This window comes from Egretta garzetta, unplaced genomic scaffold (assembly GCF_000687185.1).
Source record: "Egretta garzetta isolate BGI_Z169 unplaced genomic scaffold, ASM68718v1 scaffold154, whole genome shotgun sequence".
Lineage (NCBI taxonomy): Eukaryota > Metazoa > Chordata > Aves > Pelecaniformes > Ardeidae > Egretta > Egretta garzetta.
Window position 1 is genome coordinate 7,902,648 of NW_009259600.1, and position 27,756 is coordinate 7,930,403.

At 36.2% G+C, this 27,756-nt stretch overlaps 1 protein-coding gene across 3 annotated transcripts in view; it reads left to right on the forward strand.

Moving 5' to 3' along the window:
• The window catches only part of OXR1 (oxidation resistance 1), a 67,774-nt gene that overhangs the window by 19,621 nt on the left and 20,397 nt on the right, over window positions 1-27,756 (forward strand). For all 3 annotated transcript variants that reach the window (XM_035893838.1, XM_035893837.1, XM_035893836.1), the window contains 4 exons: window positions 4,358-4,542; window positions 7,853-8,643; window positions 12,259-12,427; window positions 15,541-15,703. In XM_035893838.1, coding sequence (XP_035749731.1) covers window positions 4,358-4,542; window positions 7,853-8,643; window positions 12,259-12,427; window positions 15,541-15,703 — 1,308 coding nt within the window. The remainder of the gene's footprint in view (window positions 1-4,357; window positions 4,543-7,852; window positions 8,644-12,258; window positions 12,428-15,540; window positions 15,704-27,756) is intronic.

Here is a 27,756-nt window from a genome sequence, read left to right on the forward strand (position 1 = left end):
GAGGGACCGCGGGCTGGAGCAGGGGCAGAGGGTGAGGAGTCCTCCCTGGGGAGGAAGGAGCGGCAGGGACAGTGCGGGATGGACGGACCCCAACTCCCATTCCCTGTCCCTCTGTGCCATTTTTGGAGAAGGAGGTAGAGAAATGAGGAATGAAGCTGAGTCTGGGAAGAAGGGAGGGTTGGAGGGAAGGTGTTTTAAGATGTGGTTTTATTTCTCATTATCCTACTCTGATTTGATTGGTAATAAATTGAAATTACTTTCCCCAAGTCGAGTCTGTTTTGCCCATGATGGTAACTGGTGAGTGATCTCTCCCTGTCCTTATCTTGACCCACAGGCCTTTCGATATGTTTTCTTTCCCCTGTCCAGCTGAGGAAGGAAATAATAGAGCAGCTTTGGTGAGCACCTGGTGTCTACCACCACAGTGGTACTAAAACAGTCATGAGTTCATCACTGGCTTACTCTGAGACAATAGTTCTGAAGTATATGTATTGTAGGAATGCTAACATAGAAGTTTGATCTATAATGGCAAATGAACAAAGGAGTGAAGTTTCAGGTAGTGTCCTTTAAAGAGCATATGTCATTTTATATTTACCTATGCAAAACTGTGGTGTTAGATCTCAGAAAGGCTGGAGCCACTTCGGTTTCCGTCTTTCAGGAAAGACTAATATAATGCAATGAGCGATTCTTGACCAGTGGTTGGATAGATTGCAGGTATGCTCCCACTTACAAGTTTTGTTCTGATATTATCCATTTTTTCTCACAGAATCAATAACACTTGGTTTCTGTCCATGCTAGAAACTCCACCTGTTGAGTAATACATGTTCCACAGGTTTTTTTAAGGAAGCTTTTCTCCTGCAAACAAGTTAAAAGGTGGTAAAGAGATAACTTATTTATCTTTAGGAGAGTCACAGAAATTGATAAGTGGCAGAAACATTGGCATGTCTGAAAAAGAATAACTAAAGCTTGGGACCAAACAAAAAGGTAACAGCCAGATAAAGAAACAGAGCTTTACCTAGCTACCTAGGTTAACATTCAGTGACCCATGGTAACAATAATAAAAAATGATAGAAATATTAATGATGTTTAGTGTATTATTAAGAATCTCATTTCTGGCCTGTAAATTTGGGACAGCAATTCTTCTCTAGAGAATTACCCTGAAGTGTTCATGTAGTAACTGTGGACCATATCAAATAACTTGTGAACCAGAAACGTTGCTTTGGTCTGCCTCCTGTCGTCTTTTAAATAGATAACAATGGAATAAGTCTTCTCTTGTTGAGGTGCTATAAAGCCAGTGTTTTCAGGATACCTGTATAATCTTTCAACTGCTTATAGTCATTGCAAGTGAAATGTCTGAGCTTCTTAGTCAAGTACACATAAAAACCTGATGGTTCCCAAGGTTTAATTCTCTATTACTCTATCAGTGTAATAAAAATTAATCTGAAAGTGTAATTCCATTTCAAATTTATGCTGAGTATTTACCCATTGATGTGTGGGGTTTCTTCTAAGCAAGCTTTTTAGTTTCTAGCTGTGTCTTTTTGAGGCTGCAGAGGTAGGCTTTAGTTTCTTCCATATGTGTCAAGGACAACTGCCTGTCTGACGTACAGGTTTGTCATCAGATATGTCATTGTCAGACTGTTCACTTAAAACAGAAAGTCTCTTACACTTGTTTTCCTTACATAGTCATTAGTCTTGCACACTTCTTTGGCCTGCAGAAAGATTGTATCTAGTGTTCCTCAGTGTCTGAGGCTAAACACCACAAGGTACTCCTCAATTTCTTTAAACACACTCAGATTTGCTCTGGAAGCAGACTTTTGTCCTGCATCTGATGACATTTCTTTAAGATATTGACAAGCCTGGCCTGGGGGTTTTGGGAAGGGTAAGTTGGTGTTTTCTGAACTGCTAAAGTCGAAGCTGAAGCAAGGTAACTGAAATGAGTAGATGCTGTGCAACTGGTTCCTCATAAGTGTTGTGACTCTAGTGCTCAGAGAAGCAAAGTAAAATTGACTTACGAAACTTCTAACTTGTTTTGCAATAAAATATTCTTTAATCAATTTTTGACCTGGACTGCCAGCTGAAGCAATCTTTTTAACTTGCTTTTAAGAGCACAGATAAAGCATTGATTTTGTGTTTGTTTAATAAAACCAGGGACCTGGCTGACATAGGTGATATGTCAGTTGTGACAGCTCACCCCTTGATAGAAAAATGTCATCTTCTTTTATTGCCTAAAGTCCTCCGCAGCCTCAGAAGCTTTAAACTTCCTGTGCACTTAAGTTATCAAGGAAGGATCACTTGTTTATGAAATAGGAAACAAGTGAAGACAAAATCTTGGTCTGAAAGGAAGAGTTCTCCAGTGAACTTGATTACTGATTGCTTCTACTGAGTAATGCATTGTTTTAGAAGTTGGTGTTGAACACTTAAATCCTTCAGCTAGAGCAGTTGTACAACCTTACCTTTTTCCATTCCAGCCTGACTGTTCTGAAGATTCACATACAACATGTGGGTAGTGAAAGAATAGAATATTTCAGTTGGAAGGGGCCTACAATGGTCATCTAGTCCAACTGCCGTCAAGGCTATGGCCTTGACTTTTCTGGGTCAGATGTGGAGAATATTAATAAAATTCCACTTTATGTGTGGTGACTTAATGAAAGAGCTCAGATTTACAAATGATACTACTTTTTGCATTATGAACTGAATTTACAGAGGTAGTGTTTGAAGGGAAGCAGTTGTTCTTCTGAGTAGACTCATTGACTTTCAGTCATGTTAAATTTATTTTCTAGACTACAGTGGATATAACCAAATATAAACTTCTGTTGACAGTCATCCACCTGGAGTTCCCTTTTGTGCTGTGAAGGTCTATTTCCACAATACAGTGCTGGGAAAGAAATACCAGTGACAGCTTTGTTTCAGTGTCTTAAACATGTTAGAATTATGTAAATATGTTCTGCTGACTATAAAGTCTTTGGCATATGCTTTGCACAGTAAAAGGCACATATAAAACCTGACTAGGCACTGAATGACTAAGAGGACTTAAATACAAATGCTTGAGCTGCTTTTGAGATTGTTTTCATTTTTCTGTAATAGTGATACCATTTTTGATTGCAGTAGGCTTTAATACTATTTTGGTTTGGGTTTTTCTATAACTTTTAATTTTCTGCTCACTGCATGGCATCTTTGTCTTTCTGCTGTGAAGGTCATCAACCATCACTGTGCTGGGAAAAATTTCTGTAAATGGGAAGGACTGTACTTGTATTGCATGCTGTGCTACTATGTTGTCTTAAAACAAAACTGAAAAAATTCCCCCCAATACACAATGTTTGTAACCAGTGTGAACAGTTTATCAGTGAGCCAGGTATTTATTCAATCCCTCATAAGCTTCAGCAGCCCATGAAGCAACTATTTTTATGATTCTTGCACAAGAGTTTTGCATATCTTTCTAAACTTTTAAGGTCCTTAGGATTCAACATCTTTAACTGAAGGATCATTCCTAAAAAAAATCCTGCTTAAAGCTACATTTCCTCCAGTTCATGGTTTTAGGTTAAAATCTACCATTCTAACAATGTAAAGAATTTTCTTAGCAGGCAGCTGGTGATACATGTGTTTCTAACGCTTTGGGTGTGTGTGGGGGGCATATTCAACCTACTGTAAAGTTGCATGGTACCTGTATTGTGTAAGAACCCTACAGCTCATACTATGAGTACCAACTTACCTTACATTTTTTCATATTACAAGTTTAAAATCTACTTGTATTCATGTACTGTTAGCAGTATGATAGTGATTAAATCCATATTAAGCTGCATCTTCATGCAGCTGTGTCTTTAAAAGTCTTTAGTATTTTTAATCTAGTTTCATTCTATAAACGTATTTGTCTAACCGATGAACAGGTCTGTTCAGTTAGAATGACTTGTATCAAATGTAACTGTTGCTTTTGTGTAAAGAAAATGAAGATAAATAACAGTTTTTGAAGTTTTTCTTTAATTAAATAGTAGAAAATGAGAAGAGTTTAAGAATCAAGTTTTAGACAGTGCTTGAAGTTTCTTGCAAAATCTTTACCTCAGGGGAGCTATCCTTTGGGGTGCAAGGGTTTCTCCTTTTTTACTCAGCCCAGCTATTAAGTAGTTCTGAGGAACAAGACTGTTTTGTTTTGGGCAAGTAGGTGCCATTAATTTGCTTCCCCAGAAAAACAATTATGTTTTTAGATGACTGCAAAACACAAGAAACTGTATAAAATTGCTTAAAGATAGATAAATACAAAGATGCTTTAAAAATAAATTAGAAAACACTTTTTTCCTACAAAAAATGGAGAATAAGCTGAAATATGAAGGAGAAAATTTACCACTTCTTTTCCCTCTCATTTTAGGGTACAGTCAATGGTGTGCTGCTAGTGACGCCAAATAATATAATGTTTGATCCTCATAAAATGGATCCTCTGGTACAAGAGAACGGCTGTGAAGAGTATGGCATCATGTGTCCAATGGAAGAAGTGATGTCAGCTGCTCTGTATAAGGAAATTGTGGACAGCAAAATTAAGGATTCATTAACCATGTAAGATAGAATAGTATTTATAAAGCTTTGAGTAAATATGAGCTCTAGCCATATTGCTGACCATACAAAACTATCAAAACTGCACTTATGTTGTTTTCCTTTTTAAGAGCTTCATCAAAGATTGGCTTGGAAAGATCCTTGAGAAAGCTTGCTTTACCTTGAGTTCTCACATTCTGTATACTATATAGAATAAATCCTCTTCTGTATACATGGATTCTAATTTCCTTCAGTAGTCTCTTTTAAAACTCAGTGTGTAGCAAGAGGTACCATACCACTTCCTCTACCCCTTCCCTAGTACAAAAAGAATAACAGATGCGTTTGATTCTTCAGTAATTTAAAAACGGATGTACAGAATAGAAAAAATCAACTTAAGATTTGCACCTAAAGCCATTTATTGTTACCACTTGTTTCTCAAATTAGCTTCACATACCCTCCCATTGCTCTGATGAATGATACGAAGACTGATTTTTTTGAGGTTTGTGTGTATTTTTATGGCATTAGGAATATATTTTTTTTCCTCTTTGGCTAGGGGAAGAACTGCATATTCGCCTTTGGGTTGTAGCCTTGTTTGGGGTAAACAGTGAATTTGGATTGGTGAGCTTTAATTGCTGATGTTTAGCACTTAAAACTGACTTTAAACAGCATTATGAAAAATCTGTTCCATTCTGTCTGTTGCCTAATTTTTGTACTATCCTTAGAAATAGGATGAATTCTAACATTAAAGCCAAAAAGGATTAAAAAAAAAAATAAATCATGCTACCTTTACCTATCACAGCCCATAAAGCACAAACACTTGCAGACTATCTTCACCCTCCAACTGCTGGGGAGTGGGCTACATTAACCAAGGTAGAGTTGTCTCTATATATGACAAAGTAAAGCTGTTTCCCTGATGTGTAACTCTAAAAAATGAAACAGTTCTTAACAGCTAGTATGCTAAGCACATCTTTCTTGATAATCTTGCGTATCTGGACATCCAGAAGAAATAACTTGTACCATTTTTAAGTTCAGTTTCAGCACAAACCTGGTAGTAAACTGATATCTTGGCATGGTCTTGTTTGCTGCCTGAACTCAGGTGTTTCTTGAAAGAGCAACTAACGAATGTATTACTATAGTAGTACTTCTGGAGCTTTTGATGTAGAATGATGATACCTTCAGCATGATTGCTTTCTGGGAGTTTATTTTCCAGACTGAGTTTTAAAAAGTTGCTCATAGTTCCTACTTCCAACTGATGTATAGAGCAAGTAATGAGGCTATGAAAATTAGATGATGCTCTTTAACCTACCTGTTTGGATCATAGTATTGCGGTTGCAAAACAAGTCTTTTTCCTGGCATGTTTAGTTTCTTAATGACTCAATGTTGACTTACAAATTTACCTTCCATGCCCTGTTGATTTTTGTACTCTTGTAGCATATGCATTTTCTGTTTTATTTATGATATAAATGCATCTGGAATGAAAACCATGTCTAATAATGAAAGGTCACGCTGCATTTAGAGCCCTGTTTGTCCACTCTGATTTATCTTTCCTGTCAGTTTCATAAACTATGAAATGGAACACTAACTTCTAGTGTTTCCTTCAGTCCCAGCACTTTTATGCCTTAACCTCATTAAAATTTGAGGCATGTTTATAAATTTGGGAGAAAACAGAATTCAAATTTCTTAAGTCTGTAATCAGAACTCCCAACAGCTACAGCTAGATCTAACAAGACTTGCGTGTGTCGAGGTATTTGAGACTTAAATCATGTTTTCCCACTATTTGGTTTTTTTTCTAAATATTCCACTGTTAGAATTAACCCTCTTTTCCCATTCCAGTTTTTCCAACTGTCAAACCTGTTTAAGCTTGGCAAAACAATCTGAATACTGAAAATAAGACTATTGATATAATGGAAACTGATCACAAACCCAATGGATTATTTGGTTTTTAAAACTGCAATTTCATGTTGTGTGTTTTCTATATATAACCCACAATCTATGCTGAAACTGGCAAAACATATATCTGAAAACATACAGATGTCTTATGAATTTCATGAACCTTTGGTTGTGCTTGTCCAAGAGCACCTATTACCAGCATAATCCTGAAAAATTAAGGAAATGGCCCAGTCTAACAGGTGATAAATCCTAAAGTCTATTCCACATGCTTTGTAAGCAAAATTACTACATCAGCAGAAGCTTAATACTAGCTTCATGTTAACACTTGGGTAAGAGAGTGTATATGCTCTGCAAACATCCTGAATTTTAGTATGTCAGTAATATGACCTAACTGAATAAAAAGTTTTGTAGAAATGTGGAGTAGATTTATCCTTCAAGATGGGAGATTAAGGTACAAGCTTCTTAAGTGTTTGTTACTAGGTAATGGAAGATGTAACATTCTTGTTGTAGCAAGGGAGTTGGTACTGGGAACTCACGTCAAAATATGTCTAAACATGAGAAATTTTTTATGAAGGTTGTGTACTGCTCGGGGGTTTTTTTACAACAGTGGAAAATGAGCCCTGAAGATACAGTTGAGCATGTTTGCAATCCCCTTGTAGTCCTCCCCTCCTAAAACTCATACAACTCCTTATTAGCTTAGTTTGAAAGGCAGGTTTGAATAAGATTATTTCCTTTGGGGAATACAAGTTCTTTTATGCTTGCTTTTTCTTACACTATTTATCAACGTTTGATGTCTACTCTTTAAATAGTTCAGTTGTACCAAGTAGTTTGGGATTTACTTTGCCTAACAGTGGTATCCTGGTGAGGATACTAATCACTGTTAGGTATAGCCTGTGGGCAGAATGATAAGATCTACTTTGATGGCTCCAGATGTTCTGCATTGACTAGCTTAGATAGTTAAGCTTAGACCACATGACTTCTGTCATTTATTTCTTATGAGTGAGCTAGGTGTCAACCTCATAATAGCATGGGACAGATCTGTACAATTGTACTGGCCTTCTTGGTAGACAAAGTTTAAAAGATCATGGAAGATTTCTACCTTTAGAGTTTATACTTGTGTGTAGCTTTTTGTTGGTTTTCCCCTGCTTTTTTGGTTTATTTTTACACTTTAATCATCTCAAACAATCTTGTTGGTTTCATAGGAGAGCTTCTCCTTGCAAAAGTAATGTCATGGAGTTGGGAAGTCCTATCTGTGTCATGCTGGCAAAAGGTCTGCCACAAAATTACCATTACAAGAACATATTTTATGCTTGTTCCTTGTTACTCATGCTCTGGATTATGGTTTTTTAGGTTTGATTTTTTTCAGCATTAAACAAAACTTAGTAAAGAAAAGAGCTTAATGTTAAAGGCACCTGCTATAACAACATTCTTATTTGCTCAACAGAGATGTAGAACAGCTGTCTGTAAGGGAACTTTGCCATTCCAAGAAAGCTGCAAAAAGCAATACCGATGAAATGGACTCCAGGATTCGCGATACAGGCAATGACAGTGCTAGTACTGCCCCAAGGAGCACAGAGGAGTCTCTTTCAGAAGATGTCTTCACAGAATCAGAACTCTCTCCAATACGTGAGGAACTTGTTTCCTCAGATGAGCTTCGACAAGACAAATCTTCTGGAGCATCATCAGAATCTGTCCAAACAATAAACCAGACTAGTGCTGAATGTTTAACAATCATTTCAGACTCAAATGAAGCTGCCAGTGACTTAAAACCCAGTGCTGAAAAGGTTGTAAGTGTTAAACAGTTTGGTACCCACAGCTTAGGTTCAGAAAGTGCCGAAATATCTATAAAGAGGGGACAAGAACCTAGGGAAAATATTGCAGAAGTCCTCCAGCAGTCTTTGCAAGTATCACATAGTAGTGAGGAGCATGACAAAGAGGCAGAAGTGGGCAACAATCAAGATTCCTCACTAGGAAAAGAACCAGAAGGAGAGAGTGAGATGGGAGAGGAATGTTCACATGAAGATACCACGGACTCTCAAAAGAAAGAGACAACTAGCAAAGGAAAAATGGTGAGAGAGGGAATTCAAGACTCAGAGACAGAAGTTGAGGAACTCCGCAAGCTCTGGAAGACCCACACTATACAACAAACCAAACAACAAAGAGAAAACATGCAACAGGAGTCACAAAAAGACATTAGTCAGAAAACTGTGACTGCAGGAGATGGGCAATTGGAAGGTGAGTGAGTCAGTATTTACAGATACAGTGTTAACCTTGAGTTGTGTAACGTATCTCCCTCCAGCTCATCAGAATTTTCCTTGTTTCTCATTCTGTAGAACACATCTTCCTATATATTGCTTGTATTTCTTGTTGCCCCTAAGTTATATAAACCAGTGGGGAAAATATTGGCCAGGAAACTGAAAACACTGGTACCTTTGTTACTGTCATTTTTCCTCACTGAAATCATGTCTATGATATTAAAACACAGTATCTTTGTAGGGGAGATTTAAACGAGCCTGTAAAATTAAATCCATGATGCATTGGTCACTGTAGCAATCAAAATTAAAAATGTTCTTTAGCAATCAGCTAGCTGTCACTTAAATTTTGATTCTGCTGTACATGTGTATGAATGAATTTCAGGGAATTAGTTTAGTCTTATTTATAGCATGTCTACCTTGTGGTTAAGGCTTATGATGTAAGCAACGAACACTAGAGTTTTAACACTCCTTGATACTTTCAGAACTTTGTTTCACTTGCATCTTGTCATACTTTCATGCTGACTAGAACAAGATTAAGCATGCAAAAAACATTTCTCAGGATACATACATACTAGATGATAAGAAACTAATCCTATGAATATGGGGAACAACTAGGTTTATTTCTTGAGTACATTTTACTCTTCTGCAACGATCAGGCCCTAGGATTATTGGTTGGAAGTTATCTGGAAAGACTGAAGTTACTCAATTAGTATAAAAAAATGCTGGTTTTTTTAAAGTATCTTAAAGATGTTACTATATGTATTGGCTTTTGCTTTTTAAAAAAATTAATAGGTCACTTTCTGATGCTTTGCCATCTTACTAATGGAGGCAAACTAGCTGTTTTAATTGTTCAATTGGGGGCTAGAAAGAAAACATATCTGTAATGCCTGTCACAAACTAATAGATTGCATGTGAGGTGCATTTGAAGATCAGATTGTTTATGTTAATTATTAATAGTTGAGGTTGTGTTGAATAGACACATATATTGTTTGGCTGAAAAATTAGTCTTGCACTTCAGAATCTGATATGGTAGTTTTGGGGGTGTGGCTTTTCTTCTGTTAAGGAAGTAACTGAATTTTGAACTTTGAAGTAGATTAATAGTTGCATTATTCTGTGATAAGTTTGGCTTTTATGCCTTAAATATTGGAGGAAATCCTCTGGCAAAATTGTCAGCTAGCAGTAGTTTCTGGTTGTGACTTTTAAAAAACTCAAGCACCAAGTGTTCATTGCCACAATTGCTGCTTTTTTTACAATTACATATTACTTGTAATTCAGTTGTGTTGGATGATTTAGTTCTGTTGGTTTTTCTAAAAGATTGTATCACTGAGTGACTCTGCAGGTTTTTCATGTTTGATGTGATCTCTACAGTCAGAGTATATACATATATAATCAATGTGTCTGCATACGGTCAGAAGAGTGCTGGCTAGAAACCTTCTGCACATGGTATTGCAGCCTCACTAAAGGTTGTGGGGGTAAAATAGAAAAAAAAATTTTAAAAAATCGCAGGTTACTACTTGTAGGTCTCTGCCAATGACTTCAGTCCAATATCAGTTTCTTATTCTTGCCTGTTGTATTAGCAAAATGTAAATAAAACAGTAAATTATGAATTAATATTTCTCAGTCTAGATAGATTTGGTGATGCTTCTACTCGTTTTGTCTACAGGCAAGTTTAAATAGAACCAAGGTAAAAGCACAGATCTGTTGCTTTAGTTTTGAAGGTCATCAAAGACTAAATACAACAGGTCTATTAACAGTAGGTCACTAAAAACACTAAGTCATTAATAAGTTGAAACACTGTAAACACTTTCTAATATTCTGTCTATTGGACTAATACTCTGAAGTAGTCATACTGTGCGTTTGTATCATTAAGCTACCTAGACAGTCTTTTTATCTCCTGCATATAGCAAGGACTTAGTTGAATTTCTTTTCTTTTGTGGGAGTTCTGAGCATCTAGGTTTTTAGGAACTACCATTTCTTGATCTTCACAGAGGTCAAGTGTCTCTGAGTTTGGAATTATGATCTATTTTTACTGAATGTTGAATGAATGATGCCATGAAAGCTGATCACTATGAGTAAAGTAGAATAGCTAAAAAGGTCTCCCTTGGATTATTTTTTTTTTTAATTGCCCAGGTCTCTCTTATATTCTCTTCTGTTTTTACAGACACTTATGTTAACTACTGGACTAAAATAAAAGCTAGATGTAGTTGATACTTGAGAGAAATTGTAATGGTCTATAGCTTTGTGTGTGTATAAACATGCTGAAATATAATTAAAGATAACATGTCTGCTGCTTAGTTAGCTGAATATTGGCAGAGATTGAAAGGGAAAAAAAGTTACGAAACACACAATATCCATTACTAAAATATTTCTTCTGATGAATTCTGTGTCAAATATACAAAAATACATTGGAAAGCACCCCAAAAAAAGAGCATCTTAAATAGTCCTTTTGAGATTTAGGGGCAGGGCTCTAGGTCAGAGAAGTTCTAATCTGCTGCATCTGAAGGACTAAAATCCCAAATGTCAATCATTTTAAGAGTAATTCTCTAACACTGCCACAAAGTTCATGTGCCAGTCTTAAGAAGCAGGTTTTTTGTTTGAGGTTTTTTTTCTGACAATTTACCTTTGAGCTTAACATGCGTAGAGATGTTCATAGATCAAGGTGATGGTTTCTGTGCTTAGTGTATCTGTAGTCTGCATAGGCACTGAAGGAGAACTTCAGCTGTAAAGAAAAGATGAGTGTCCTAGAAAATTGGAACATATCTGTATGTACATGTAACACCAGAGGTAGGATAAATCCTTTGTTGTCATAACTAATCATAAGAATTCTTAAATGTACATTTTTCCTTCCTTGCTTTAAAAAGTCTCTTGTGGCTGGAGCTCACATTCTAGGATTTGGGCAATTAATCTAGCAAAGGAACAATTTTGAGAAGGTTTCTTCCTTTATCGTGTGCTGACTTGACAATCCAGACCTTGAGGGTAATCATATAATTCTATTAGTTCAATTACATATACTGCTGGAGGGAGAAATCCCGTGCTGCAGCATCCAATATACTTCATCCTGAAGTGGTGTTCATACCTTTGAAGTGTTTGATATAGCTAACAAATTAATTGATCTCAACCCTCTATTAGCAGTGCCAGAACTTTTCTTTTTTAAATTAAAAGTAACTAATGAACAGCTTTGACATATGTGAGTCAAGCCGAAGTACTACTTTAACACTGTATCTTTTGCATGTATATGGAATGGTTTTTTAACAGTGGGAGGGTTGTCTGATTCTGTGTGGAGGGATGTGCATTGAGAATACTCTCTGAAATACTTTCAAGCATGGATGAAACACTGTCATAATGTGATCCGGGGTTGGAAGCAGAAATGAATGTTAGAATTATTCAAATGTGTTGCACTCTGAAGTTAATTCTGTTGATGCAGTTTACGTAACAAAAAAAGGATAGGTAATTATTACTACCTATGTTACCTCATCTCCTATTACTTTTTCATATATACATCCTACATACCTTTATTGCCTAATGCAAAATTGGCTAATAATTTTGTTAAGCTCTTTTGTACATCGTGGATAGCTTGCCCTTTCTTTACTAATAGGTTCTTCTCTTACAAAAGAAAAAAGACGGCATCGATCTCACAAGTTTCTGCGTCTCAGGGTTGGAAAACCCATGAGAAAAACATTTGTTTCGCAAGCAAGCGCATCAATGCAACAGTATGCACAGAGGGATAAAAACCATGAGTACTGGTTTGCTGTTCCACAAGAAAGGTAAGAAGGAGGTAGACTGGTGTAAAAAAAAAAAAAAAAAAAAAAAAAAAAAAATCTACATTTTCCAATAGGTCTTCAAGCTTTTTTTTCTGCACCATTCAAAATTTGTCAGTGACTATGTCTATAGAGAACACAAAAAAGGGTCAGCAGCTGAGGATATTGATGATTGGCTTGTACTTAACACTGGAATACCTCATTACCATACTGAAGTTTTACTGATTTACTTGAGTTTCTTGTAGGTTCAGCCAATAGTTTGTCATTGTATTATTTAGGCTTGTGTTTGTAGCACGTAAATAACAAAAGAAAGATTCAAGTAAGTTGTGTCTGGTGAAGAAAGTGAGTTCTGCAACAAAGTTTTTATTGCCCTTATCTTGTGCTTCCCATTATTTGGAAACTTTCTAAAAATTGTGTCTACTATGTAAAGCTCCGAGTTCAAAAGAGCTAGATGGGGTTCTTTTTGTCTTATCTTTATATATGGAACATAAATCTTTTCCAGGAAGCAACTTAAACGTATCTACTGGAAAAGTAACTAAATTTGGTGCAGTGATTCAAAGACATGAGATGTCTTAAATGATCTTTACTGCTAGGAAACTGTGACTTATTTTCAAGTTGAATGTGATTTTTGGGGGTATTGGAGATTATTATATCCTTGTCAGAAGAGGTGGGGGGAAAAGGAAGAAACAACAACAAAAAACTATCAGCTATCATCTTGTATAAATACCTACACACAATGATCAAGTCACTTTTCCATCTTTTCTTTTGAGCTGAATGGCATAGAATGTCCAGTTGGGGCACTGCAGTTGAGGACAGATATGGATCAATTGGAGAGAGTCCAGAGGAAAGCAGCAAGACTAATTAATGCCTAGAAAGTGTAACATATAAAGAAAATTAGAAGTAAGTGGGGTTCTTTAATCTAAAGGAGAAAAGGTTGATTACAAACATAAAATCATTTCATTCTTAAAAGTTGGCTGCAACAAGAAAGGCAGTCATCTTTTTGTGTCCACTGTGAATGGAGATGTGTAACGGACTGAAATTACATCAAAGTACTTGAGTCTTCCAGCAGGGAGAACTGAGTCTATGCTACTGCATCACTAACCTGCTTTTCGACATCGCCTCGCTGCTCCCAAGTGGCAGAGATTATGCAATTTCTTAAGACAAATGTCCGTCACACTGATTCTAGTATAGTTAATCCAGGCTGGATCAGGTGACCTCTTGTGGTTACAGTCAAGCTCAAATTTTCTTATTCTATTTGTATCGTATTTAATTTGAAAACAGAAATGTTTCATGTATGGTAATGATATCTAGGTCAGCTGATTAAAATGATTACTGTCTCTTTGGTTCATTTGCTGATGTAGCAGAGCAAGTACTTACCTTCAGCATAAAGGTGAATTTATCACTTATTTAAGAAGAAACTGTTCTTAGTTTAGAGTCTGTATCTGATCTCCTTGGAAATAATTCTACCTATGAAGGCTTTCTCTCTCTAACTGCATGGGTGATTAGTAATCTGTTCTTTATCCATCCGATGTGTGTCCTATGCTTTTGTACATAGAAAGTCACATGCGGTGGTATTGGGGTGTTTGTTTTCTTAATTTAGTGTTAACCTTGCTGAGCACTACTCTGCATAAGTAAAAATATTTAGTGTCAGCCCAGTTGTCTTTGTCACCTAGTGGTAAGAAAGAGGAAAAAAATACGTATCTGACAAACCTGCATTATTTCAGTGTTCTTAATCTCAAATGAGCCAGTCTGGGAAGGAGTGTCTTAGAGTTCCTTACTTTTTTTAACTGCTACAATTATACACAATTTCAAGTTCTTAAAAAGTTATTTTTTTTAAATTTTCCTTCATGTGAGACTTTTTAAAATTGATACTTTGTTCAGTGCATGAGGAGTCTGCAGCTTCTTATTCTGACTTTGTCATAGAACTTAAGTAGCCTTATGTATCTGAAATGCTTTACTCTCGTGGTGTCAGAGAAATTTGTCTTTTTTCCCCTCCTTTCATCAGTGTTATCCAGGAACCTTAATTTTAACAAGGGTGACTTTGAATAACTGACCCTGTTCAGAGACTGTTACTACATACCTGTGTGCTGCATCCTTTTAGACAGAGGCACGTGAAAATTATAGCTGCAGTTTTGAGAGACTGCTGGTCTGTATCTCTTGCTGTTCTTCCAGTACTCACTATTGCAAGGATTTAGTAAGGAGGGGGGAAAAAAAGTCCAAATATTAGTCTTTGTCCTGTTCTAGTATGCAAGTTAACTGTAGCAAATATCTCTAAAGAGAAATGTAAGGAATATTCAAACTCTTGATAACCAGAGCCATAAAGCTCAAGCTCTGAAGTTGTCTTTTCCATGATGAAGAGATACTAGTGGATTCATTGCATGCCTTTTTTCTAAATGTTCCATCTGTGCACCTATAGAAAATGCTTAAACAGCATAGACTGACATCTCTTAGGATTGCAAATAAATTTTCTGGGAATTTGGGCATTTTGTTCTTCCAAACCAGAGTACCATGCCATTTGTGTCAGATAACTTAAAAGGAGGTAACTTTAAAACGTGGATTCTAACTGCAGTACTGCAGTTAGAATAATCTGTAGTTTGATATATATATATATATATATGCACACTTTCAGCCTTATTTCCTCATATCTGTAGTAATTGTCACAGGCTGATAATTTTGGTTACAGGTCTTGGGAGTGTTCAGCTCTTCTTCGGGGGTGGGGAAAACAGCCATGCAGACACTTTTAAATTCCAATTTTCTTTAGATTGTTATGTAGAATAAAAGAATCTTAGTGTTCTATTTTGGAAGTTATTTAAATTGTAAACAGAGATTTCCAATGGGACAGAAGTGGTTGAAGGACCATACTTGTGCATGAAAACAGCTAGTCAATTGCCAGCTTGTTTCCTGTTTTTTCTCCAGTGTGAGCTTCATATAATTAAAAAGAAACAAAAAAACCCCAACTATCTAGCTGTTTGCAAATGTCTTTTAATATGTAGTAAAACATGAAATAGTAAGTATTTTCATTTTAACCTTAAATACTTCGTAATTATTAGACATGACCCAAAAGATCACAAACTTACCTTATTTTTTTTCTTTTCTATGTTGTTACTTGACTTCTTTAGGACAGATCACTTGTATGTCTTCTTTATCCAGTGGAGTCCAGAGATATATGCAGAAGATACTGGGGAATCTCTTCGGGAACCTGGATTTATTGTGGTAAAAAAGAAGGAAGAGCCTGAAACTAGTGAAGAATCTACTACTGAAGATGCTGCTAAAGAGTGGGAGGTAAGGAAGAACAGTGTCAAAGTTTTATATTCGTATGGAAGTACTAAAAAAAAAAAAGCATTGCCTTGTTTTTCTTATAGGAAAGTAGATAATGTGTTTTATTAGTCTGCTTACTATGATCATGACTGTTTAATTTATGCCATCCTAATGCTTTGCTCTAACATCAGTTCAGGGCAACATTTCACAATTGCAATTAATTTTTGTATGGAGCAAATTGTAACTTAAAACTCAGAGTTGAAAGGACTGTGAGTACAGCAAAGTAGTTCCAACTTTGATGAAGCAGACTTAGTTTTTAGTCAGGAAAACTGACAGTTTCCTGATATTTATTATTCCTGTATCTAGAATGTTGAATACTAGAATATTGGTAAGTCTCAAAACAGGGATGAGACAACAAAAAAGGAAAAATTAATCTATTAATGATGTTTTTCCAATAATCCAGTAACTAACTTCTCAGTTATAACTTCTTCATACATTAAGATGCTGTTGCATGGATTTTAGTAATATACTGTAACTGGAACTGTCTCTATTTCTTTATAACAAACACATTTCTCCCATGTGAATCTGTGTCCACTGTGTTTCTATGGACACATCTTTACATGTCTACATGGTTTTGTTCTGTAGTGTACATATAGTTAAAGCACTTGTAGTCTTGTGCATTCAAGTGTCAGTCAAAAGTTTGATGATTCTTGTCATATATATTGTAGAAATATCCCATCAGCACTGTTTAACTTGAGTCTTGGGACAGCAATTGCAGTCTTTGTAAGACTGACTTTTTCCTTTTTCTTCTCCCTTCCCTCCCCCCCCCCACGCCCCCAACGTGTTGAAATTAAGGAAGTCTATACTTGTGTTTTATGTAAAGTGTAAAAGAAAGTCTTAAAGCTGCAATAGTCGGACTATGGCTTGGCTTCAAAATTTAGAATCTGACTTCAAACTCTGACTTGAAACTTCTCACTTACTTAGCTGAAGTATTAGGCTGTGGTTTTACAAAACACTATCTCTGCAGCTCAGTGATTTTGCGTGGAGCACTTTTGCTTTGAGACATTGAAATTAGTATGATAAAAGGATTTCTTTTGAATCTTCATGTTTTGGGTGTATATATATTGCTTGAGTGTTTTTACCAGCAATGTATTTTGGTGTTGAATTTTGCTCGAAGCCTTCATAAGTATTTGATGTTTTAAAACTTGGCCTTTTAGAACGTGGATCGGTGGCAAGTGATCAATATTATGGTTTAAGGCACAGTAAGTCTCTCTTCTAATAAGCTCTTCAGTAGCTTTGCACCTTAATATAATAATAGAATAATTTCCACAGAAAATAGTGTAAATTTTTCTTCAGGATTAAATGTTGTAAATTTTTAGGAGTTATTTCTGAAGATGATAGAGGCAGTCCTTTTCCTACATGTATAGAAATCTGTAAGTTACTACAGAATGAGGTCATGCCCTAAGCCTTTATTTAGGTCTCCTCTGTAAACAATTGTAGAAGACATTGAAAAATGCTGTTATTTTCATATGTGTTATATGAAAGTTATGTCAAGTTTGGTTCTCTTAAGATTATCAAATAATAATTTGCTGGATTTAGAAGTTAGTGTGACTAGTGAGATGGATAACTTTTTCTTTAAAAAAGATGTTATGCAACTACAAGAAATATGCTAATGTGGTCTTCTGTGCATTTTAACTTTAGTAATGTGACTTCTTATGACTGACTTCTAGCACAAATCTGAAAGCTGTTAAAAACTAACTTTTTAATCAGAAATGTTTGACAGTACCAGATGGTTCAACCTGTCATTACATACAACTGTATTTTAGCAGCTTTTAACATATGTGCTAGAAAGTATCAGTACATGCAGGGAACTGTAGCTGTTGTTGTCATACCCATTATTCCCATTGAATTTCAGTCATTATTTTCAATCAGTATACACTTCCTTCCTTTAACCCAACAAGCTTTTTCTCTGTCAGCTCGTGATCCAGGTGTAATTCAAGACAGCAGGTGAAAGAGTATAATTAAAATCTTTTTGTGGGTATTGGGATGAAAAATAGGATGCCTTCTTCAGAACACAGTGATGGGAAAACTCAGGGTAGAAGGAAAATGGAAAGCAAAATCTTGGTGTACAAATGCATCATGAAGTACTCTTGATTTACTGAGAGAGGAAGCTAGTGGAGTAGCTTTTTCTTTTTTCCAAAAAGCATTCTCTCTGATGTTGTTGTACAGTATCTTAAAACTGGAGAAATGGGGAAGAGGATTAGTGGGTAACCCAGGTGTGGTGCTCTGGGACAGGTTTTGCTTCTTTGCTAGTGCTATGTTAATGCATTCAGCTGCAGCTTTTTCTCAAGAGACTTGAAGGAAGTACTGTGGTTTTGGCTTTTTTTAGTGGAAAAGGAATTATGAGAAGGAGGAACAAGCGAAAGCAAAGATCAGTAATATATGAAGCAAGTAGTAGGGATTGGTTTATAAGCTTATTAAATGGATCAATGAATAGGACTGAATTTACTCTAATTATTCATCTGCTTATGCTTTCTTCTTCTACCTGTATACAGAGTAGTTTATTTCCTATCATCAGCCTTTTTCCTCAAGTAATTGAGTAGATGTAACCTCAACTGATCTAGTGGCAAAGATATCAAGACTCCTGCCATCATATTAAACTCTGGTTTGATTAAATACTATGTTGTATGAAATATCCCAAAAAAATGAAATCCAGGGAATCCTTTAGCTGACTCTTTTTATATTCTGTGCTACACACTTAATAGATAACTGACTTACTAGAAATAACCATGAATCTACTTTTATCTAACATTACCATCAGTAAAGGTGGCTAACTCAGTTGTCAGTTTAAAACAAACTCTGTGTGGGGTACCTTGCAGCTCCTGTTGCTGGTGGTGTTCCTCAGTATCTGCCTTCCAGAGAGGCCTCTGTAACATTGGCAAAGCTCTATTAAAAAGGATACTTTTTCACTTCAGATCAGTCCATGCTAAAGACTTGTCTCTGGTGTCCACTAGAAATGAATAGACAAAAATTTTATTTTGTATATTATGTAAGAGTTGAAACTGCGTTGCTAGGTCCTTGGTGATGTTATCCCTATCCATTTTCCTCAAATACCTTTTACCTTCTTGCACTTGAGTGACTGGGCATACACCAAGAAAGAGGGTGATTTGGGTTAATTTTGGGGGGGTGAGTGGGTGGGTTTGGTTTTGTTTTGGCTTCTTTTTACCATCTTTCGGGTATAGAAGTATATTTATCATGGGGTTTTTTTTTTTTACTTAGTGTGTATAAGTTCAAGTGCTAATGGCTTGCTTTACCTGTTTGCACAAACAATACTGTTTAGAAACCCTTGTGTTGATAAACAAATGTTTTTTCTAAAGCATATTCTGTGCTTGCATCTAAATATGGCAAGATTTGACAGCAAGCTGTTTCTGTAGTGCAGTGCCTGGGAAACAACTTCCATTGGTATATATGGTCTAATTTTGTTTCCTTAAGTTCAAGTTGTGCATGTAGTAATGTGTATAGAAATTGATGACATAGTGTTAAGGTAATTGCTGTTAAATAGCTGCTGATGCATTACAATCATCTTGGTGCCAATTAATACTGCAGTTTGAAAACCTTAAGGAGTTGTCACCTGGCGTTGGTAGAGGCATGGTACCACAGTACTTGAAAGCAGGGATGGGTCTTCAAGCACTGCTAATAGGATTGGGTTTATGCTTGAAGAAGTTTAAGAAGAGTGAAAAGGAAAAACTACTTGAATTCTCCTACAGTTTCCAAATCCTGGTTGAGAAATGAGTTTCCAAGTAACACAACTGTTTCTAGAAAATAACTGCCAATAGTTTCTTATGGCTGCATAAAAGATTGCTTTTCTAAAAGAGGTGTTGTTGATAATCCCTGTAATGGAATAACATTTATCCTTTGTATATATATTGTATATTTTTAAAAAACAAAACCAACTAAACAAAAACTGCAACAGATTAGAGCACAAATTATGAACCACACTTGGTCATAGAACAACTTGAAGAAGGATTATAAGAAGTGCTGCCCAGTATGCATTATTTTCTATGACCTTTCTTGCAGGCTCTTTAACTACTTTAATTCAGGAAAAAGTAAGTGGGGATGGGAAGTGATATCTCTGTGATCTTCAATCCCAGAAATTCCAATTATCCAGTTATTCTACTGTTGTTTTCCTAAAGCAGATTGTAAAACCTTGATGGGCTTGTTCCTGCTGCTGTTGCTATATGAAATGGCAGGTGGCATTTTGAAGTTGACCATTGGAAGAAAAGGACATGGAAAACAAGTCCTCATATAAAATGTTACTAACCTTATCAGGGATCTAGTGTAGACCTAAATGAGGTAAATTAACTTTGCACTCAACTTGTGTGCACATAAAGTGTGCTGATAAGCTCAAAAATTTTTCTACAGAAGTTGACATGCACATGTACCTAATCTGTTAAAATTTTCAGAGAATGAGTTTACCATATCTGGGGAGGAAGGACAACTGAAACTAATTTTCCAAGTAAGGTTTTTGCAGTTTTAATAACTAGATGTAAAGGAAATTGCTGTGCTTTAACAACTCAGTGCAGGGAGGAGGGCATTAGAGGGGAAACAATAGAAATGAGTACTCAACGTAAGAAATGTTAGGACATAAAGTAGAAATTACACTATTTGTGCTTTCCCATGTGAGTTTTATCAAAAAACATTCTGATTTTTGCACCTTCTATTTGTATGTAACTAAATCTAGCTAATTGTTTTAGAGGCATTGAGGAAACTTCATCTTGAGCACTTGTGAAGAAGTCTGTTAAGGAAATCAGTTCCTATTTAAACCTGAAATCTGTTAAGGAAATGGAATAATTGCTCTGTACTGGAATAATTCTTAATTACTTAAAGTGTTGATTCCTTTCCTCCCCCCATCCCTCCCAGCCCTCCCCTCCTAAATTCCCCATGTCATTTGGTCTTATTTATTGCTGTTATTCAGGATCGAGTCATACTTCAGGTCCACATAAATATAAATACTCATCCACAAAATATTTGAAAACAGGAAACTTATTGTCTTAGGGACCTGCAAGCTGGTCTTAAAAGTAGTTGGAAGCTTATCTGTTTCATTGTTTCCATTAGTTTTTTCCATTGTTTGGAAAATACGGAAAATCAGTTTGATTTAAAGCTGTCTAGAAGTTAATTTCCAAAATGAAGCATGAATTGATAGATATTTGCAAACTATTTTTCTGAGAATAACTGGGCCTTGTACTGAACTTGCATTTCATAATCGTTACCTTTTGGTTTTGCATATTAAATTTGTGTAGAAAATATAGTTAAAATAGTTCTGGAAAGCAGTACTCTGTAGTAACTCACTTGTCAAACTGAACTGAACTTTAAACATGGTTTGAAAATATTTACTAAATCGAGCCATTAGTTGAAAATTAAGTTTTGCCTTCATGAAATGGTATTTGAGTTAGACATTCGACATTTCAGCATCATCAAAACTGTAACTTCTGGAGTGCCTAGAAATTCTGTTTCTGTGTATTTGTAGAAACATGAAGGTCATAAACAGTGATTATGTTTCCTGGTCAGGTAACATCTGAAGAAGGTTTTTCAAGATTGGAGTATTGCATGTAGGTGCTTAAGTTCTTTATTGGATCTGGACTGTAACCTACAACACTTCTGTATTAAAAGAGGCATTTCAGTTTCTGTATGCACTGCTGTCTTAAGCTTTTGTATTCTTAACCATGTTTTTTTCTATAAATTTGCTTCCATTCCCTACTCTACTCTACACTTCAGTGCTAGAGAAACAGCTTCTTGTTGTGTCTTACATTTTAAAATGTGGTGTGCTCATAATGCTGTATAACAAGCTGGATAATACCGGATCAGCAGAGAGAAGAGGAAGCCTGGAAGCTGTACAGGCTTCTTGAATGAAACAGTGCACGCAATGTATAAAGATGCACCACGTTAACGGCCCTCAAAATAAGAGTATTTTTCCGATATGTTTCTTGAAAGGTTGTCTCTATGATAGATAGCATACTTGGATACACATGCTAGGTTGGCATTTGTTTTTTTACATCATGCGTTGTCTGTTAAGAAATTGGATGTGTCACTCTGCATGTGTTGCTGTGCAATAACAAGTGTGTTTAATAGGCTTTGCTCTTGTACTGGAGGATGAGAGCCTCTTGAATTTCAGCAGTGCAATACTAGAAAAGTTTCTGGTAAAATTAACTTACCATGATTGAAGAGAGAGACTCTGGTGCCCTTTAACATAACGCGATGTCCTTTGTAGAGACCGATAATTGCAAAAGCAAGAATGAAAGTTAACTTGAGCAAGTATCGTACTCTCTCTCAACTTCATGCATAGGATGCTTCTTGCTTTGCTTTATTTATTTTCTCTGCTTAACCTACTTGGAATCTGTTTATAACTTCTAAGTGAAAACTTGGATGTTTTCACTACTTGGAGCTGTCCGGTAGTTAGAATCATGAATGTGGAATTGTAATTGATGATTATTTTGTGTTTCTAAGAGAGAAGCGGGGCAGTCCCTCTGCTAAGAGTTCAAGCAGAATCATTCAACTAAAAAGCCTGTGCTTTTAAGACTTTTAGTGGCGTTCAGCAGCTTTCAGCATACCTTTGAAAATCTTGAGGAGAATTTTGTGGATGGAAAAGTGTTGCTTCCCCCCAGCCTTCCCCTAAGCTGTTGAAAGGAAGCAGAGGATGACTTCTCAAATTAGACTTCCTTTTCTTATGGAAACATTATCGGCCAACTAAGCAGCTATGCCAGTCCATGTTGGACGGGATACTGTACTGTTGTGCTGGAGGTGGCTTTTGTACTGTTTAGCATGTTCCTTGTAGCAGGAACAGGGGAAGGATCAGACCTCAGTTAACTGCCATCCCATGTTAGCTTCACCTGCAACAACTTTTACCAAGATCCAGTTGTTCTAGAAAACAAAGTAGTAGTTTTGCTTAGGAGCCAGTACCTGATTTTTATTTTTTTATTTTTTATTGCATTCTAAATTAAAGTCATCTGTAAGACTTTTGTCCCTTTTTGTCCTTGTCTGCCTCTTATTAAAGATAAACCAGACCTTAATTCAGCTGACACTTTTGTATGCCTTATATCATCAAAATACAAAAATGCCTGCCTTTCACCTAGTGGGATTCCTTCCAAAGATGACAATTTAGGTGTCCTGAGCATCTAAATTGGGTGTCTTCCTAATTTTGAAGTTCTTGGCAACATATATCCTAAAACTATAATACAAAGAGTAAACATACAGGATGTACATCTCTTAACACAGCAGTAAAATGCTATTCTAAAATTATAAGTAGTATAAGACTGTAAGAGTTTATAATTCTGGAGTTGTTTTCTGCCATATTTTACTAATGTTTATTGAAACTACACCATTTTAAACACTACTTGAGGCAGCTTTCAGTTTTTTCTTTTGGGCTGTTTGGTGATGGGATTTTTCATTATAATCTGTGAAGCATGCCTGTTAGATGTAATTAAATAGCAATCTCATGTCTTTAAAAATACATTCTAACAAGTAGATAGGCTACCGAAAGTGAAACTAATGTCATTGCTTATTGATTTGTTTGTTCCCAGGCAAACCAATACATAGGCATAAAAACAAGCTTTCATTCTCAGTCAAAAAGGCAAGTGGCTTACAAATTGCACTGAGGCACTTGAGCTGTAAATCACAGGAACCAGATTGTGTATGTTGTTCTCAATTTTCGGGGCTGCTTCTGAAACTGGAGTATTAAATTTTGAGAACAATCTCATTTTGTACATACGCCTCATATAATCTTCTCAGGAGACACTTGGGGATGCCTATCTTTAGTACACCATATTTGTGGCTTTTCATCACAAAACCTGGTCACCTACACAGATGCTTCATGCAGAATCGACAGTGAGTTCTAAATAAACTGAGTAATTATGCCCCCTCCTACAGTATTTCTCTGGGCTAACCTCCCTTCCTTAAAAGAGAAGGGGCGGGGGAAATAAATTACTTTTTACTAATGTAATATTGATCACAAAGCATGCATATTAAATACAGGGATTGTAGAATTCAGTATCACAACTTTTCTATCATTGTGGTATCAGGACACACTGTGTTAGCTACTAGGTGAAACAGAATCATGCCATCTAATCAAACCGCAAAGATGTTCTTTCATGCCCAGCATCCAGTTTTCCTACACAGGTTTATAGAGTTATTGTACTCACTATCTTGTTTCTGGGTTATGAGAGCATCTCAGCTGATAACTTTAAATATGGTATGGCAAAAGGTGTAAACTTGTTAATTGATTTGGAGTGAAAATAAGACATTTTATAAGTTGTACCTGTATTTGTTGGCACTCTCCTTCTCTGTTATTTTTGAATATTTTTTAAGACAGATAAGTTTAGAAAAAACATCGTGAATGACAATTACTGAAAGGACTACGTGCTTCTGCCTTGAACATCGATTGTGTGGAGATATTTAGCTTGGTTACAAACTAACAATGACAATAACAAGATTATTGTTCAGTGTAATTAGATGGGGTTTGTTTTGCTCTGTTGTCTTGGTAGCAAAAAGGTGGATGCTCTTAAGTGTGTGCTGCTGTTCTGCACATATCTGGTCTGAGCCGGTGCTCCTCTCTAGAACCTTTTTAACTAAGAACTTATATGGTAGGTTATATATTAAATAGCAACCAAATATGAGATTCTGATTCACATGAACAGATCAGTAATATAACCCCACAATGCACAAAGGAATAAAAGGGCAGTTTATTATATTTATCTTTAATTAGGGGATGCTCCCGGGGTCAAACTTCATGTGTGGGTTCTTTCTCTGGCTAATAGAAATACATCTTTCACCTATTTCGGGGGCAGCGGGAAGACTATTAAAGGGCTGGGGTAGAAGTCAGTCACAAGAGAAAGCTTTTGCCACTTTTATGCAGGGCAGCCACCAGCTGGTGGGAGTCACTGCTGCTGGAAGACTCAACATCAAAACAGACTGGCAGGAGGTCTGAGAGAGAGAGTGAGTGAGTTATTAGGGCATTTATTCCCATTAAACTTTGCGACTATAATTACATGAAAAAGTGAGTGGTCAGGTCTAACAAAGATGTTTATTGCTCCCTTTTCTTTGGAGCAAGTTTTTAGATCCTTTTGAGAAGCTCTGGGAGGAGCCAGTTTTATTTAGAGAGAAGCTAAAAACATCCAAGTAAGTTCCTTGAATTGTTTAAGATTAAATGTTCTAGAATAAGAAATTGTGTGATGGCCAGTTTTGGAGAAACATTGTGTTGGCTAGCATTAGGGAGAAAGTTGTTTTTTCTGAGAGGAAAAAGGTGGGGGAGGAAAGACTGCTGAAACAGGCGGGGGGGGCTGGTAGTTGCATGGCTAGCTTTTGCTTTTTGGCTTAGAAGTTGCATGTTGAGAAATAGTTTGAAATAGTTTTTCTGCATGCTCTCCATTCCTTTAAGATTTGTCAGACTTTGGGGTGGGGGGTGGGGTGCGTGGTGGTGGTGGTGTAGCTTTTATTTTCATTTTTATATTGAATGTAACTTTCTCATTTGAAGCAGTTTTAAGTCTGTCCATTTTTTGTTCTTGTTTTACCTCACTAGTAGCTCGCATGTTTTAAAAAACAAAATAATCAATGGGCATATGGTTTATTGTTTGAATCTTAGACCATGTGAGTGTATCTAGTGTATTATTGTAATTTTGATTATTAATTAATAATTATTGTATTATTTGAGTTTCCTAAAGCCCAATTTTCAATGTCTCAGTGATAAAAATGTTCTTACTTGCTACTTGAATAACTCTCATAAGTTGGAACAAATTGATTTTTAGAGTTAACAGCTCCCGAGGAACCTTTTGCTGAAAAGAAAAACATTTTATGTATCCGAATTACATTGAATTAGATACTAATGCAAGGTCAGGTGCTCCAGTGCATAGTCTGCAATATAATTAAATGCAAGTTCTGGTACTGGTCTTCTGTGCTTGGACATCTTGGCTTTTAAATCACAGTGCAACAGCGTGAGTGAGCAATGTTTTAATGTTGTTGCTGCCTGCTGCTGCCCTGGCCTATTTAACACTTTTAGCCAGGACTCAGAGTACTTACTGGGTGTTTTTGGAGGAGGGAAGGGGGAAAAAAAATAAGCCTCCAAGTGCTACTAGAAGGAAATTCTCAAAGCACTGCTGTGTGTATTACTGTTGCGCACACCCGTTGAAATAGAAATCCTTCTTTAAAAAAAGAAAAAAAATCATGATTCCAAAAATACTTTATTGCTGGGACTATCAGTTAACCCACAGAGCAAGTTTAGCTTATAGACAAAAGGGTTCATTTTCTTCTTGTAGTGGACAAAAGTGCTGTAAGGCTAACAGTTTCTGAATGCTTTAAAACCTTTTTTTAAAAAGAATATTTAAAAAAAAAAACTTTACTGACCACTTTTTCAACTGATTCTGGACTCTAAGAAGTAACTGACAGGGTATATATACAGTTGTCAACATAAGCAAGACATGGTTATTTTAATGTTGAGTGCAAACTTGTTACCATTAAACTTGTTCATGAACGGTTATAATGCAACAGCATATTGCAAGCAGTTCTTGGGGGCGGGGAGCTTGCATGCTTCAGTATTGGATAAGAAAAATTAAGTTGGTCTGTATCTTTAAATATTTTAGCCTTTTTAACAAACTAGTGCTCTGCAACCATACTTGAATACAGGAAACCTTTCTTCGTCTGTACCGTCACCGTTGGCGATACATCCCCCTCCTGCACACTCGTTCATTTGTTCCCTGCCATGTCAGTCAAACGTGTGCATCTAGCAGAGTATCCTGTCACCGTCGTGGGGCTCTGCCTGTGCCTGGAACTGACAGCAGGTACAGAGAATGATTTCAAACACCCTTGAATGATATCTTTTTTTTTCTTAATTTCTTTTTTAGTCTCATTTTATTTTTAGAAGGGAAATGTCTCGGCTCTGGTATGGGAAGAAGGGAAGAAAGCATCAGCCAGTTAATCATAAATACGCTCTGGTAATTTTCAGTGTAGTATGTTCATTTCTGTTCTTGCATTCTTGTAATGTTGTGATGCAGAGACAGTTTCTGGAAGTTTAAATTTTGAATGTGTAAGCAGGATGCTAAGTCACAGATTTGCATTACTTTTAGGTGCATAACCTAATTGCTGGTACTCCATTGGCATTAGATAAGAGAAACTACTTTGAGCATTAAGGGCTTTAACAGTTTTAGGGTGGCTTGGGTTTTTTCCTCCTTTGGGATAATGCATTTTTTCAACAAAAATGTGATTTATAGCTAAGTACCGTGAACAGTAGTTTGCATTGGCATTTAATTAGAGAAGTGTAAATCTCCTGAGTTTACAGTTTGATTATACCTTCTCAGAAGTCATTCAGCCATACGAAGGTCTGATAATATTTCTGAATTGGTGGAGATGAGTATGCTCTGGTTGCGCTCTTGCATTTATAATGAAGGGGGGAACCAATGCCACTGTTTTTACAGTTTATTAGATTTAGGAAAGTAACTGTGGTGTCTTTTTTTCAGTGGTGTTTTCCCCGAAAAGATTTAAATTTGTAGTAGTATGTAAAGGAAATAGTTCTCAGTGAGCCTTGCAAGACAGCAACATCTTGGGGATAGGGAGGAAGTGATCTTGACATTATACTTGTTGTGCTTTTACCAGCTGGTAAATCTGCAAGATATTTCTCATTTCAGACTCTGCCTGCAGCAGGCTTTTTACTGCCTTAATTTTTCAGAGTTACAGATCTCTGGGGTTTGGTGCATACTTCTTTTGGAGGTGCTGTTGACTTTGGTTTTTATCTTGATCTTTCTTTGTAGCCAGGTTTACTTGCAGAATATGAAATTGTCATGTGGCAACAACTGGTTCTATAAACATGTGTTCCTAACTAACAAAATAGGTTTTAAATAATAGGCTCTTAATTTATCTCTCTGGCAATGAAATGTAGAATGGAGATGAACTTTCTAAATTAACTCAAATGTAATTTGAGCATGCCCTGTAGCAGTGTAAAAGGTATCTGAAGTTTACCAAGAATATCTTCTTTAATATATATCTATATATCTACATATCTTGGCCAGCTAATTAAAAATAGTAGTATCCCTTGT